The sequence below is a fragment of the Callorhinus ursinus genome, unplaced genomic scaffold (genome assembly GCF_003265705.2).
Source record: "Callorhinus ursinus isolate GAN/ISIS: 27379988/994484 unplaced genomic scaffold, GSC_fseal_2.0 scaffold102, whole genome shotgun sequence".
Classification (NCBI taxonomy): Eukaryota; Metazoa; Chordata; class Mammalia; order Carnivora; family Otariidae; genus Callorhinus; species Callorhinus ursinus.
The window spans coordinates 1210926-1225593 of record NW_027397164.1 but is presented as its reverse complement, the minus strand read 5'-3'; the positions used below and the strand labels follow the sequence as shown (position 1 = coordinate 1225593).

The window sequence follows — 14668 nt, the reverse complement described above, 5'->3', positions numbered from 1 at the left end:
TTTCTTTCTTTCTTTCTTTCTTTCTTTCTTTCTTTCTTTCTTTCTTTCTTTCTTTCTCTTTCTTTCTTTCTTTCTTTTCTTTCTTAGATTTTATTTATTTATTTTAGAGAGAGAGAGAGAGAGAGAGAGAGAGAGAGCATGAGCAGGGGGAGGAGCCGAGGGGGAGGGAGATGGAGGGGGAAAAATCTCAAGCAGACTCCATGCTGAGCATGGAGCCCCATGCAGGGCTCAGTCTCACCACCCTGAGCTCATGACCTGAGCTGAAACCAAGAGTCAGACACTTAACCAACTGAGCCACCCAGGCGTCCCTCCGATAAGTACTTCTTATTACTATTATTATCATTATTATTGTTACTATTACTGTTATTATTAGCCAACATTGATGTGTGCCAGGCCCTGTGCTTTACATGCATTATCTATCTTACTCACCGTGAGGAAAGTACTATTCTTTGACAGATGAGAGAACTGAAGTCCAGAGAGGTTAACCAGTTTTGCCCAAACTCACACAGTTCCTAAATGGTAGAGCCGGATGTCTAATCCCAGCCGTTGCACTTCCTGATGCTTCTGCTGTTTGTGTCCCGGGTTACCGAGCACCCACCGCATGCCAGCACTGCCAACGATCCAGAGACCTGTCCCACCAAGGAGACGTGATGTGCACCCAAATACATTGTCTAGAGAGAACATTGCTGGGCAGGGTTTATATAGATGTAATGTGGGGGACGGGGAGGGTATCGTAGAAGGGAGGGCTAGGGGCTTGTGGGCTAGGTGGGACTGGCAGCCAAAGAACATGAAGAGAAGAGGGAAGGGGCATTTGGGGTGCAAGAAAGCACAGGGCAAGGGCCCTGAGATGCCAGCCCAGGGGCCGGGCTGAGGAGCAAGAGTGGCAGAGGCTGGTCATGGCTCTGAGCAGGTCAAGCCCGGATGGAGCCACGAGAGTGTCACTGCAAGCTGGGGGAGAGAGCACGATTAGAACCCAGGGTACTGCTCACCAGAACCCCCTGGCCACGGTGCTGGAGGTCAGGGTTCAGTCTCCTGGTATAGAGCTGCCAGTGCAGAAGATTCTGGGTTCTGTGGCAAACACCATTTGGTCCTTCATTCCCTGCCCAGGCACTGTGCTAGGTGCTGGAGACGTGGCAGGGGCCTTCTGTGCCCTCTGCCCAATGGGGGTCACAGTCGCTGGGAATAATCCCACCCAGGGCCAGAGTCCTGGGCAGACCTGGACACCAAGCCCGGGGTCCTGCCCATCTCCCTGAGTTCCCAGAGACCCAACAGCCCACACGGCTCCAGAGAGGTGCGGCCCAGCCACCCCTGAGCGTAGGGCCCTCTCACCCCTAGTTTGCGGACCTGAACGACGCAGCCGCCCGCAACGCCGAGCTGCTCCGCCAGGCCAAGCACGAGGCCAACGACTACCGGCGCCAGCTGCAGGCCTTGACCTGCGACCTGGAGTCCTTGCGCGGCACGGTGAGCGCGGGCGGGGCCGCAGCGGGGCGGAAGCGGGTGCGCGCGAGCTGGAGCCCCCGGGGGACACGCCAGCCGGGGACGGGGACCGGCACTGCGGGCGGGGGCTCTGAAAAGTTACTTGGAGGCCGGGGACAGGCCGGGGGGGGCGGGCAGTGTGACCCCTCCCCGAGGCACCTGCCGGCTCCACCCTACAGAACGAGTCCCTGGAGAGGCAGATGCGGGAGCAGGAGGAGCGGCACGCGCGGGAGGCGGCGAGTTACCAGGAGGCGCTGGCTCGGCTGGAGGAGGAGGGGCAGAGCCTCAAAGACGAGATGGCCCGCCACCTGCAGGAGTACCAGGACCTGCTAAACGTCAAGCTGGCCCTGGACATCGAGATCGCCACCTACAGGAAGCTGCTGGAGGGCGAGGAGAACCGGTGAGCTGCCACCGCGGCCCTGGGGAGTCCTCCCTGCTGCCCCTCCCTGGAGTCTCCTTGCTCCCTTCAGGGACTGTCATATTCAGCTTGTGTCCTGCCCTCTCCTATCCCAGTGCTCAGCACAGTGCTCGCCCAACACCCAGTAGGTGTTCAATAAACATTTGGTGAATAAATGAATGGATTCGATTCAAGCAATGTTGATGAGGTCGCAGAGCGAGGACTTAGGTCACCCCCCAAACTAAGAGGCTCACTCCCCACCCTCCCAATGAAGATTGGACTTCTTTTCCCCTGACCCGTCTCTTTGGTCTTGGAACTTTCTTCACCACTTCCTCCTCCCCTCTGCCTTCCTCCAGTCCTCCACGCTTTCAAATAGAGATGCTCCCCTGGCGGACAACACCCAAGCCCCTTGCAGACTCTTGGAGCCCCAGGGAGCGTGTTGGCTGCTGGAGAAAGCCAAGAGATGGGCCTTGAGGCTGTCAGGATAACCCCCTGGACCAGGGCCTGGCCCCGGGGATGTCCCTGGGCTGCCCGGTCACTCTTCTGCCTTTGCTGTCTTTCAGCATCACCATTCCCGTGCAGACCTTCTCCAACCTGCAGATCCGAGGTCAGTAGAGCAGGGCTTTGTGGGCAGGGTGCTGGATTCCTGCCCTCTCCCCCAGGTGGGCTGCTACTCTGGCCTGGGGCCGAGGACCAGGGCAAAGGGGTCCGGTCCAGGGATCGCCTTGGGGACCATAATTCACTGCAGAGCTTCCAGCCAGAACACAGCAGCCCAGGGCATTCCAGGTGGGGCTTGCGGCTGCTCCTGCCCTGCTCTGCCCTGTGCCCCCTTCCCTAACCTTGCACCCCCTCCTATAGCAGAACTGGGTGAAGATCTCAACCTCTGCCCTGTCCACAGAGCCCTGATCAAGCTCAGCCCATCTGAGTGTTTTATGTTTTTGTTTTTTTTTTTAACTGCTTGTCACTACAGGGGGCAAACGCACCAAAGAAGGGGAAAGTCACAAGGTCACAAGACATCTCAAAAGCCTCACAATACAAGTTATACCAATACAGGCTCACCAGATTGTAAATGGAGCCCCGCCGGCTCTCGGTTAGCAGCCTGCCTCTCAGACTCTCAGACACAGTGCTTTTCTCAGCTTGGCAGAGAGTGAGCCTCACCAAGCCTGTTTTCCCTGCCCTCCTGGGCTCCTTCCTCCCAGGTTTCCCTAAAGGGCCAAGCTTGTGTCATTTTCCCAGCGACCTCAGTGCCCAGCCCAGGACCTGGCACAGGATAAATGTAGGTTAAACTAGCAGAGCTGGTTGGTATTCAAAGTGATGTGTCCTCTGGTGCTCAGATGAGAGGCTATGGGGCCCCTGGGCGAATGCCAGCCTCCACCTCACCTCCTCCCCATCACTGGGAGGGCCCCTCGGGGCTTGCCGTGCCTGGTGGCCAGGTTCTCTGCTCAATTCGTCTGTCCCCGAGGCTCCACGGCTCAGCTCAGTGCTGATTCAGCCCAGAGGATTATTTCCCCCTGGACTGCAGCTCTTGTAGTGAATAAAGTTTTATGCTCCCTGCTCTTAATTTTAAATATTAGTGAGTGTGACATGTTACATTTCTCTCTTGGGGGGGGGAACTAAATTACTTCTGACTTGGATGTGGCCCTCAAATGCTTCTTATCTAAGGGGGGGGGAAACAAAACCTTCTTCTGCTCTAGAAATTTAGGAACATGAGCTATACATGTCCTGGGGCTTAGTTCAGCATCAGAAGTTTAACCAGGCAGAGCAGGTTGAGGTAATACTGCCAAGTGCCAAACAGTAAAGGGTCAGTAGAGCCCAGAGAAGTGGCAGAGAGAAGTAAGGGAGGGGCAGGGGAACAGGAAAGGGACCCACGTGTATTGGGCACTCATATGTGCTAGGCACTTAACATCTATTATTTCAGTGAACTGACTCCTTGCTCCCACCTAGAGAAGTAGACACCATCATCCCCATTTTGCAGATAGGAAACTGAAGCTAGGAGAGGTAAATTAACTTGCCCACAGCCTTGTGGCTGAGCTGAGACTCGAGCTCTGGCCTGCCTGATTTCAAAGCCCATGTGCTCCTTCCTCGGCACATCGCTGGGGTGTCAGAAAGCCAGGGACCAGGCGAGAGCTTGCAGAGGGACTGAAATGCAGCCAGGCCAGGAAAGTGAGCAAAGCACTGGATGGAGCAGCCAGGTCTTACCTAGCACCATGGGGACTTGGGGGGCTCCAGCCCCTTTGAAAGAGCCTAGGTCCTCTCTGCCTAGTTGGATAGACTTTCAATCCCTATGACTGTGGGTTTCATGGGGAAGCTGGGGGTGGGGAATGATGTTTAGTGGCCCAGGAGCCAACAGGAGGCCTCCTGTCCCCGTGCCTGCAGAAACTAGCCTGGACACCAAGTCCGTGTCAGAGGGCCACCTCAAGAGAAACATCGTGGTAAAGACCGTGGAGATGCGGGACGGAGAGGTAAGGAGAGCAGACCTGAGATTCTGGCCCTGGCAGAATTGAGACCAGGCTTTGGAAGAAAGCCTAAACTGCACATAGAAGGTTCTCAATCATTCGGAAGAGCTTCCCAGGGAGGCTCTGGAAGAGGGGAAGGAACCTGGATGTAATTCAACTCCCTATCCCCTCCGCTGGCAGTTCCAGGGAGCCTGGGTGCCCAGGCCACTGGGTGGAGTCCTGATTTGGACTTTCTCCCTGTCTCACCCTCAGACGCAGGTGCCCCCAGCACCAGGCCTGGGGAGAGAGAGAAAGAAAATTAAAGTTAGTAGCTTTCACTCCCAACTTTCAATTTCCGGCTTGATAAAAGGAACCTGCTGGAGGAATAGGAAGGGGGGATTTGGCATAAGCCCTCCCTGTCACACCCGCGACACTACTAGCTAATCTTACCACATCAGCTCGCCAGGTGCCAGGCCCGGCGCTAAATGCTTACGAGTGTTACCTCATTTCCTGGCAGCTTCTTGCGGGGGAGTGCTGGTTGCTCCCATAGAGAAGAAAGACCCGGGAAGGCTGGGGACTTCTCCAAAGTTGCATGGCCTTGAAGTGGTGGGCCTGATATCTGTGTGAGTCCCTAACTATTGCGCTGTGCACTTCTGTGCCCCCTGCAGGTCATAAAGGAATCCAAGCAGGAGCACAAGGACGTGATGTGAGGCAGGACCCTCCAGGTGGCCCCTGTCCCACAGTGTGAGGGGCCTGAGCAGATGGGATTGTTGCCCCTCTCCTGATGGTGGACTCCCCCAGACCCGAGTTCCCACTCACCCCGGCTGCTCCCCTCGTCCCTCCACCTCTACACCAGCTTGCTGCCCTAGGCTCCGTGGGTACCAGACCTGCCAGACAGCACCCACCCTACACCCAGTAACCCCAACTAACAAGGCACTTACCCCAAAGGGGCGGCCTGGAGGGGCATGGCCAGCAGCTTGGGTTAGAACCGGGAGGAAGGAGAAAAGTTGGGGAGGGCCAGGACCCAATAAATTGCCCTCCTCGACATCCCTAACCCCCACTGTCATGGCAACTATTGCCAGAGCTGGGGGTCCCTGGGGGTAACTGGGAAGTGGGCCTTGGGGTTTCGTCAGGCTGCTGGCGGACAACCAAGACTCTGAGACAGGAACCCCCACAGGCAAGGTAGTCCTGGCCAGGGGTGTCTTCTTCTAGACTGACCCTGAGCAGTCTGAGAGCGGGTGGGGACATCCTGCCACTTGGAGTGGTGCCCAGACAGAATGCCTGGCCTGCCCAGATCCCAGAGGGGCCTTCTGAGTGACGATTCAAATGTCTCAGTCCCACAGAGCTGACATGTGGGCACGCTGTGGGCATGCCATGGGCATGTGGGAGCTTGATTCTCAGCACTTGCGGGATCTATAGTGTAAGTGGAGAGGGAATGGGTGCTGGGAAGGAGTAGAGGGGAGCTGCCTGGCCCCTAGGTTGGATACAGAGAGGTCAAGCCCAGGAGTCGACCCTCCATAAGGCTGGAGGGGAGGCAGGTGGAGATGGTAGGGGAGGCAGTTGGGATGATGCTAGACATCAGAGTTGGGGGTTGTGGGCAACCAGGTACACCTGGCCTCTGGGTCATGGGGAATCAAGGAAGTGACTCATCCTCTTGAAGATGCTCAAACAGGAGAGAGAGGCAGCCGTCCCCGGGGGCAGGGCGCACTTTGTCCCATGCTAAAGGCCCCTTCCTTGCTGCATAATCCCTCCACCCAGGCGTCGGAGCTACTGTAGCTGCTGCCTCGAGACCCCAGCAAACACTGCAGGGCGAAGCCACCCCCATTCATCTGACACTCTCCACCCTACAGTGACCTGCTGCTTTCCCCTAACCAAGGGCCCTTGTGGTTCTCCTCTTACTCAAATACAAAGTGTACCCTCATTTTGTAGGTAGTACTCTAGTTTATCATTCGGGAAATGGAGGCATGAGCAGAGTGAAGGCTCTGGTTTGTGCTCTGCTTTCCATGGGAAGACTGTGGGGGGCAGGCACAGGACTATCTGTTCCCAGAAGTAAGGCTGAAAGGGCCCACTCCAGGGTCCCCCTCGCCGTTCTAAGGCCAGAGAAGTGAGAGTCCCTCCCTCTTTCCAAGACCTGGTGCCCTTTCCCCCACTCCCTCCTGCCACCCACTGCTGCTAACCTTCAGAGCACCACTGCAGCCTTTACTCACTAAGGTAAATAAAGACAATGGCCGTGGCCTTTCCCAGAGTGGACTCTGATCTGTTCAGGAGAGGCTGGGGCTGGGGGAGAGGGCAGGAAACGGCCTGTGACAAGACTCAACTTGCTTCTTCTCGCTGATCATCTTGGGACCCCAAGCCCCCCAGCAAACTCCAACTCCAACCCTGCTCCACATGGCAGCCCCCGTGCCCCCCGGCCCTTCTTCTCACCCAGTCCCCAGCCCTGGGGAAAGCCCTGACCTTGACCTCACTTCCCCCTCCCATTTCCCCTGTTCTAGTCTTTACCTTTATTCCCAAACCGGCCATTCCAGAGACGAGGACATATACTAGGCTCCCCTGCTCCCCCTTCCTCTCCCAGCTGCCCCCCATTTCAACCAGCGCCCACTTGGCAATCCCCCAAGGCAAGAAAAGAAAGCACCTCAAACACTGTTCCAACATCAAAAAGGTCATTTGATGAATATTAGGTTCACTTCTTCCTTCTCTGAGCGTGAGGTTGGAAGATGCGCACTCTGGCTGCTTCGGTACTGGCCCCAGTCCCCCATCTCCTGCCCGCCTCAGGCTGCTCCACCCGCCAGGAGCAGGTTATAAGTAACAGGTCTGTCCACACACACCCCCCTCCCCACTTGCCACACAGCCCAGCCCGGGATGCCCACCCAGAGGCATCCGGTGTCATCTAACAAACACATCTGAGTGCAACTGGTCTTCCGAGCGGGGGGGGGGGGGAGGCGGGCGGCTAGGGGGAGAATTTGGGGCAACAGTGAAATAAGTAACAGCAGCACCGGCAGAGGTGAATGGTGATAAAGACCGCCGTGATGAACAGGTAGCCCACCAGGGTGAGCTCCACGGCCGAGCGAGTCTCAGGGTCCGAGAACGAGGCCCGGTAGCGGCCCCAAGACATGACACCCAGCCGCAAGCCGGCAACACGCACCCCCTGCCGCCAGCAATAGTAGATGCCCCGGTCACTCAGCTGGGTGAAGCGGATGTGGAGGTGGTTGCCGTGGTCGATGAACACCCTCATGGACCTGTTGACGCCCCTCAGGTACTGCGTGCGGTACAAGTACTGGCGGTCCTTGTCCCAGGCCACGGCGTGCTCTGGCCGGGCCCCGGGACAGGAGATAATGAGTCCGTGGCCGAGCCTCTGCTGGTGGAACTGGATGGGCACCTGAGGCAACCAGGGCCGGCTGCCCACCTTGGACACATAGCTGAGGATGGCCATCACACCCTCGTGAACCTTCTTCTCACACGGCACCACGCAGCTCTGGACCAGTAGTTCGGGGGTGTGCTCCCTGGCCTGGGCCCGAATCTTCCTGGGCACGGCCTGCGAGCCGCAGGACACCACCTCGGGCAGCGTCTTGCGGTAGCGGGGGGAGAGACCCGGGCTCTGCAGGTAGCACAGGCCGATGCGCCACTGCTCTCCTCGGACCCCGCAGCGGTCGCAAGGGGTCCACTCCCAGAAGGTGGTAAAGATGTGGAGGCTCCCGTGGTGCTCGTCGGCAAAGGGCTCCTGGCCCTGGTCCTTGAAGGTGGCCACCATTCCCTCGCCGCTCTGGATGTCCACATCGTAGGCATAAAAGTAGTCCCCCTTGCGGGTGCCACAAAAATACAAGCCCGAGTCCTCGGGCTGGGCCCGGAAAACCAACAGGCTGAACATGCGGATGCTGAAGCGAACCAGCATGTCGCTGCCCGCGCGCACCTGGGACTCCTCTGTCAGCACCCGCCCATCGAAGTCCGTCAGCACTTTGGTGTGGCTGCTACCCAGGTGCTTCTGATAGTACCAGACCACGGCAGACACCTCCTCGGGCTTGCAGTGGCAGGGAAGTTCGAAGCTCATGTCTGCCAGGTAGGCTGCATTGTCAAACATCAGAAAGGCTGGGCAGGGGGTCCTCTGAAAAATGTTCTCCTTCTCCACAATTTCGAAGGCCTGGAGACTCCCCCACACCCACAGGAGCACAGTGGTGTGGGCCAGGTTCATGCCTGCAAGAGGCAATGGTCAGAGGGGGCGGGGCAAAACCAAGGCACTCAAGGCTTCACGGGGCTTCTAGAGATCACTGCCAAGAGCAGGTATCTATAGGAGAAAGGACTGAGCAGCCAGAAGAGAAGCAAGAATCTGCAGAGGACACGGCCAAAGGCAAGGCAATTTATTCCCACCTGATGTACAAGATGCCCTTCTCATGCTCCAGACGTGATCTTGAGGGAAAGACCATTCTAGAACCTGGCCCTCTCTCTCCTTTCTAGAACACTGGCACTCACCCAAGAATGGGTCAGGGGAAACCGGAATGAGAAGCAAGGGCACAGGTGCTAGAACAGGAAAATCTCTGCCTTCCTGCTTCAGGTCCTGCCTGCCTGCTTGGTGGAAAGGTCTTCCCTTTGGTTAATCCGGGAGTTGAAGAAGACCCACCTGCCTGCACATCTGGCCATCTGAAGCCTGGGAGGCTGGCCAGACCCAAGCTGATGGCTTGGGGCTTTCCCAGACACAAACTGCCCAGGAATTCAGCCCCTGAGGAAAATACTACACCTCAATGAGGTAGCATTTGATTATTTGTCAATTAAATATGCATTCATTGATTTGGGGTATTCTTGTTAAGAGCTGTGGAGATCAGTATTTGTTTAACATGGAAGACTGATGATTTTTCTTTCTTATTTATTTATTTATTTATTTATTTATTTATTTATTTATTTATTTATTTATTTATTTTTGAGTAGAGGCTTTAACTGGTAATAGCCAGCATTTGGTTGGGTACACACTCGTCTCTCAGGGCCACGGGCTAGAGGCTTGGCAGACTCTAAGGGTGGGAAGCAAAACTCAAGTTCTTGGGCCCTTGACCATTCTGTTGATCTACACAGTTCAGAATATTGAGCAACCTAGGTGGCTGGAGAAGTGGGGAAGATTCGATTCTTGCATACGTTCTGCCAACTCTAGGTTGAGAAGGGAATTAGGTGTGGGCTTCTCATGACAGTCCTGCAGAGCCCCCAGGACAACAAGCAAAAAATGCCTCCAGTGGCCACGGGGGGGGGGCCTCTGAAGGTAAATGGTCCCATCAATCCACCTTGTACAGCCCTAGCAGCTCTTGCAGGAGCCTCTCCTCCTCCTGGATCCCACCAGGCTGCTCCTCCAGACCCCGCTCCTTCTGGCTCAGCCCCTCCTTTGTGGGTCTGGGAGCACTCGTGGCCTGCAGCTTCTGAAACAGGCCTCTGCAGCTCTCTCTCTCCGCACGGCTCAGCAGGCTCAGGTTCAGGGTGAAGCGCCCGGTGCTGGCCAGGCTGTGCAGGATCCCTAGCACCACCAACCGGTCGGCTGGCCTCACATGATCCGCCAGTGCCACCAGCAGCTCCCCTAGAAGTCCAAACCCCACGTCCGTCCGGAAGAGGTGACCCAGCTTTGGACCTCCGAGCCGCAGCAGGGCCTGGTAGCGCTCTGGCCCGCTCCGCAAGTGCCGCCGCCAATCACGGTAGAACTCTGCAGAGGTCTCAGGCTGGAAAAGTGTTTTCTCCTGGATCACAAGGAAGGAAAGAAAGTCCCGAGCTCTTCCAGCTGCTCTGCGGCAGGAAGAGAGTGACAGTGATGGGAGCCTGTGGGTTTTCATCTTAGCTCTAGTGTTGCTTTCGGAGCACTAGGTAGGCTGTGGTCCCTGTGGGCCTGGTTTTCAGATCAGGGAACTGGGAATGGGACAGGGAGGGAGGGCCCCAAGGAACCCAGGCCATGATTTGAGAATCTCAGTTGCACTAGGATTTTCCCACTGATGAATGTGCACATATGTGCACTGCTCTATGAGAGTAAGTCAGGGGATGACTGGAAACCTCAGGAAGAGAGAAAGGAATTCAAGGTGAGTGTTAGAAATCTGACAGGCTGGGTCTCTCTCCCAATGCTGCCACATTACACTATATCATTACAGTGCCATATCATTACACTATATGCCATATAACCTGGGGGCAGAGCAGCTCAAGTCTGATCTGGGAGTGCAAGCCAACGGACTGAGTGAAGAAGACCTGTCTAGCCCACCTTCCTGACTGGTTCTGCCCAGCTTAACTCACTCTCGCCGTCTGCTGGTTGCTTTTCTCTCTGGGATTGGAGGCAGAAACCTGCCTCTTGTCAATTTAACATGAGAAAGAAGGAAGAAGTATGTGTCGTAAGAAGACAGGGTTGGAGGTTTAGGGCAGAGACTCCGACGGGGCTGAAGAGGCTGGGCCTCACCTACCTGGGAGATTTCAGTGGTCTCGTCCTGAGAGGTCCCCGTCTGAGTAGTGTGACAGTTCCAGGCCACAGCCCTCCTCCCTCCTGTCCTGGCCTCCCGCTCCAGTGGCTTCAGATGTGATGCAAGGACAATACTCCTGCAGGCAAAGGACAGGGATCGGAGGATAGACTTCACGCTCTCTGCAGATGTGAGGTGGCTGCACTTTGCATGATCGAGGCGAAACCTACCAGCAAGTCGATATGACAATAATAATAACAGCAACAATGGCTGACAGCTTTTGAGCACTTCCCATGTACCAGACACTGTGCTCAAAATCTTACATGGAACAATTTCTTTAATCGTAACAATAGTCACTCTCTTTTACAGATGAGGACTAGAGGTTCCGAGAGGTTAAATAACTTGCATAAGATCACACAGGTAGCAGAAGGTAGGGCCAGGACTGAGCCCAGAATTGCCTGACTTCAAAGCACATGCTCTTATCCGCTACAGTCCACCATAACAGGAGGGTCTGAGAAAAATTGCATTAAGCTGAAAAAAAAGAAAGAAATTGCATTAAGCCAACCTGAACTCCTCGTAGGAGGCCACCTTCTGCTCCACGGCCCGTAACTTGGCAGCATTCTCCCGTTTGTATTTCTCATCAGCACTGAGTGCAGCCTGCAGCTCTTTCTCCAAAGCCTTGAAGTCAATGATGTCTTTCCTTTCCATGGTCTGTTTCTAGGAAGGCAAAGGAAATGGACGTCACTGGAGGATCAATATCAGGGAGGAGGATGTGTCTGCCTTCTTTGCCAGCCTACAGAACGACCCCAAAGCACTCTGGATATCTTTCTACTTATCTTGCAGGGTGTTACAACAATCTAGTTCTCTATAGAGGGGAGCTGAGTTGCACAGTGAGGACTTAAGACTTGTCACTGAAAATAGAACACAGAGTCTGACTTTCAGTTTGGAGCCCTGTCTTTTTTTTTTTATGTTATGTTAATCACCATACATTACATCATTAGTTTTTGATGTAGTGTTCCATGATTCATTGTTTGCATATAACACCCCGCGCTCCATGCAGAATGTGCCCTCTTTAATACCCATCACCATGGAGCCCTGTCTTAATTTTGTTCTCTACCTCTAAAAGTATTTTAATTCTGGTGCTTCTGCTGAGGAGACATTTGGATCTCAGAATCCAGTCCCTTCACTCTTTCATATGGGTTCACTCTATAGCGAGTGACAGAGGACCTCCCACAAACGCAGAGCTATTGTTAACTATACTTCTGAGTCCAGGAATAAAATTTCACCCATCATTCAGTGTTTTCAATGGGGAATGATACTTTTCACCCAAACCAGATGCAATGACTGAGTAGGAAATCAAGCAGAAGTGGCAGAGGAAGGGGTTCAGGGATCTCTGTTCCCAAATCCCTCCGTGCAGACCAGGGCTGGAGCACAGGTCTGTAGGTACTCGAGCAACCTCTTTAGCTCTGCCACTGTACTTCTGCAGCCTCTGCGTATGTGAGGCTGATTGATCCGTTCAACAGGGAACTCATCTATATGGGTTCTAGTAGTGGCTCTGGCATTTACTTGCTGTGAGACCTCTCTGAACCTCAGACTTGTGGTGCGTTGACCTAGATTTTGTGGTGGTGTCATCATCAACAGCCCTAGGGCAGGGAAGCAGGAGGTGTGCGACCAACCCCACAGCCCTTTCCCTCCACCCCAGCGTGGGTAAACTGAACACCGAGAAAGGGGCGGGGCAGGCCAGGAACTTAACTCAGGTGTCTCGGCTCCTGTCCAGTTCTATGCCCTCCCCAGTCATTGAAGAGAGAGGACAACTAACCCTTCCGCTCCCCAGCCCTTCACCCCAGGACCTCAGGCCTAGGCTTCCTTGCTTTCTTTGGGAATACTCAGATACTCCGGAACCGCACAGCTCAGCGTAGAGGAGCGGTGGTTGCTCAGCAACTGCTCCAACAGCCTGACCACGTGATCGTCCAGAAAGGGCCCCCCCCTTTCAGGGTGGCTCCGAGGCGCCTGACCAGATTCATGCCTCCTCCGGCCTTAGTCTCTTTGGAGCAACCCACGCCTTGGTTTGGGGGCTCTCGACTCCACGTGGCTGCTTCCTGGGTCCGCGGCCGGCATTCCTCCTAGCCGGTCCTCAGGCAGAGGGCTGTCCTCGGGGCAGAAACACGACGGCAGCGTCGGCGGGGTCCTTCCGGACGGCGGGCGCAGCGGTGCGGCGGCGTGGGGCGGAAGCGCGGTCTCGGGCGGCGGACTGGGAGCCTTAGGCTGAGCGGGCGACAGGTGAGCTGGCGCGGGTCAACGGCAGGAGAAAGTTGCTGGGATGGGACATTAAATAATGTCAAATCTGGAAGAGACGTTGTAGGTTTTCTGCCCCCTTTCACTTTACAGATGGGTAAACTGAAGGGTGGAGCGGGAAAGGGAACGAAAGATGGCCCCTTCCCCCACAGCACATAGCTCGATTCCGGGATTCCCTCAGTGTCGACCATCCGTAAAATTCCTTCCCTGGGCGAGGGTCGTTGTCTTACTCCCTCTTCCATCTGTGCCTTCTTCATCCCTTCTCTACTAAGCTTACTCCGTCATTATTCTGTATTCGTTTGGGAGCCTGCGTTATAGCGGGAAGCTACAATGAGGTTTGGCCAGTAGTTTTGTGCAACTGTGGGCAAGTCTTCCACCTTCTCTGTGCCTTGTAGGAGTTATTTACTCATCATTCAACAAATAGTTATCGAGGTCTTGTTTTGTGCCACCACAGTTCTACGTGGGGGAAAAAAAAGTCTTAACACCGTAGATGGGGAGATGATAGTGAAAGTGACGTGAATAGATACATGTGAGCGAGAGACTAGTACTACTACCAATAAAGTAATAATAAAACAGTGAAAGTGGGGATTGGAGAGTGTGTGTAGGGAGGACTGTTTTAGAGTGACATTCTCAGAGGTGACATTTTATTTTGTTTTATTTTTAAATATTTTATGTATTTGACAGAGACAGCAAGAGAGGGAACACAAGCAGGGGGAGTGGGAGAGGGAGAAGCAGGCCTCCCGCCAAGCAGGGAGCCTGATGCGGGGCTTGATGCTGGGACCCTGAGATCATGACCTGAGCCCAAGGCAGACGCTTAACGACTTAGCCACCCAGGCGCCCCAACAGAGGTGACCTTTTAGTAGGGACCTGAGTGAAATGAAGGAACAAGGTATAAATATCCAAGGGAAGAGCATTTCGGAAGAGAATTTCAAGTATAAAGGCCCTGGAGCAGAAATGAGCTTGATTTGTTCCGCGAGCAGCCTTTTATAAAAATGTGTGCAGGCACTTCATGGATCTTGGGGGAGTGAAATGAGCACAGATGTGTTAACTCTTGGGAAATAAAAAGAATATGCATATGAAAGTTTCCATTGTAATTTACATTTAATTACAAGTCCCTGGAGTCCTTTACTTGAGATGAATACCACTATCTCAAAATAAAATATTCCATTCTGTTAACATTGCGTTCCTGCTATGTTGGGCATTGGCAGGAAGGCACAAGGAACACAGGGTTCCTGTATTCAAGAAGAGCCAAAAAATAATGCTTGCTGACATTTATCGAGCCAGGGACTTTGATAAATTGTTTACAGAGACTGTTTTGTGTAAATCTCATAACTTCACACAATGGGGATTACTCCATTTTCCAGTTGAGGATACAGATTTGGAGAAGTGAAGTAACTAACCTGAAAGTACCTAGTTAGTAAGTGACAAAGTTAGGATTCAGATGTAGGCCTTTCAACCCCAGAGCCCTAACCCTTACACCACCTCTGGTTTGTTGTTTATTACTTATAAACTGTAGGGTTGTTGGGGAGGGTAATTAGTAGTTAACTGCCATTCAAGGCAGAGTTAAATGCTGATTAAGGTACAAAAGGCTATAGGAGTATAGGGGAGTGAGAAATTGAGGATCTAGAAAAGCTTGAAGGAGGTGCCATTTGAATTGTTAC

The 14668-nt window shown here is 54.1% G+C and overlaps 4 protein-coding genes across 8 annotated transcripts in view; 2 read left to right on the top strand and 2 right to left on the bottom strand.

The window, feature by feature from the left end:
* Window positions 1-6553, top strand: part of GFAP (glial fibrillary acidic protein) — a 9590-nt gene extending 3037 nt beyond the window's left edge. The window contains exons 5-10 of one of the 3 annotated variants that reach the window (XM_025861834.2): window positions 1336-1461; window positions 1656-1876; window positions 2437-2480; window positions 2844-2963; window positions 4250-4335; window positions 4977-6553. In XM_025861834.2, coding sequence (XP_025717619.2) covers window positions 1336-1461; window positions 1656-1876; window positions 2437-2480; window positions 2844-2963; window positions 4250-4335; window positions 4977-5018 — 639 coding nt within the window. In that variant the 3' untranslated portion in view covers window positions 5019-6553. Of the gene's footprint in view, window positions 1-1335; window positions 1462-1655; window positions 1877-2436; window positions 2481-2843; window positions 2969-4249; window positions 4336-4976 lie in introns of those variants that run through there. The other 2 variants (XM_025861835.2, XM_073889151.1) reach the window with 2 other exon arrangements.
* A 344-nt stretch (window positions 6554-6897) lies between these two features.
* Window positions 6898-9044, bottom strand: FAM187A (family with sequence similarity 187 member A). Its single transcript, XM_025861736.2, has one exon. The coding sequence runs from the start codon at window positions 8492-8494 to the stop codon at window positions 7256-7258; it is 1239 nt and encodes a 412-aa protein (XP_025717521.1). The 5' UTR covers window positions 8495-9044; the 3' UTR covers window positions 6898-7255.
* A 129-nt stretch (window positions 9045-9173) lies between these two features.
* On the bottom strand, window positions 9174-12815 carry DNAAF19 (dynein axonemal assembly factor 19). Of its 3 annotated transcripts, none has more exons than XM_073889173.1 (4): window positions 12728-12815; window positions 11278-11429; window positions 10719-10851; window positions 9174-10013 (listed from the first exon to the last, which is right to left on the bottom strand). In XM_073889173.1, the coding sequence occupies exons 1-4, from the start codon at window positions 12734-12736 to the stop codon at window positions 9561-9563; spliced, it is 747 nt and encodes a 248-aa protein (XP_073745274.1). In that variant the 5' UTR covers window positions 12737-12815; the 3' UTR covers window positions 9174-9560. The 3 variants fall into 3 exon arrangements, with proteins under 3 accessions (XP_073745274.1, XP_025717516.1, XP_025717517.1); XM_025861731.2 differs by lacking the exon at window positions 12728-12815 and adding an exon at window positions 12532-12675; XM_025861732.2 differs by lacking the exon at window positions 12728-12815 and adding an exon at window positions 12563-12667.
* A 19-nt stretch (window positions 12816-12834) lies between these two features.
* EFTUD2 (elongation factor Tu GTP binding domain containing 2) overlaps window positions 12835-14668 on the top strand; it is a 44261-nt gene continuing 42427 nt past the window's right edge. The window contains exon 1 of the mRNA XM_073889172.1: window positions 12835-12992. The gene's annotated coding sequence lies outside the window, so the exon portion shown is untranslated. The remainder of the gene's footprint in view (window positions 12993-14668) is intronic.

Bases quoted from the DNA above. Each gene is read 5' to 3' on its own strand.
- FAM187A (XM_025861736.2), bottom strand. From the start codon at position 8,494: ATGAACCTGGCCCACACCACTGTGCTCCTGTGGGTGTGGGGGAGTCTC.
- DNAAF19 (XM_073889173.1), bottom strand. The intron at 10,852-11,277 runs GTTGGCTTAATG...CTTTGCCTGCAG, and splicing joins GCCTCCTACGAGGAGTTCAG to GAGTATTGTCCTTGCATCAC. The intron at 10,014-10,718 runs GTAGGTGAGGCC...CTTGTGATCCAG, and splicing joins AGACCACTGAAATCTCCCAG to GAGAAAACACTTTTCCAGCC.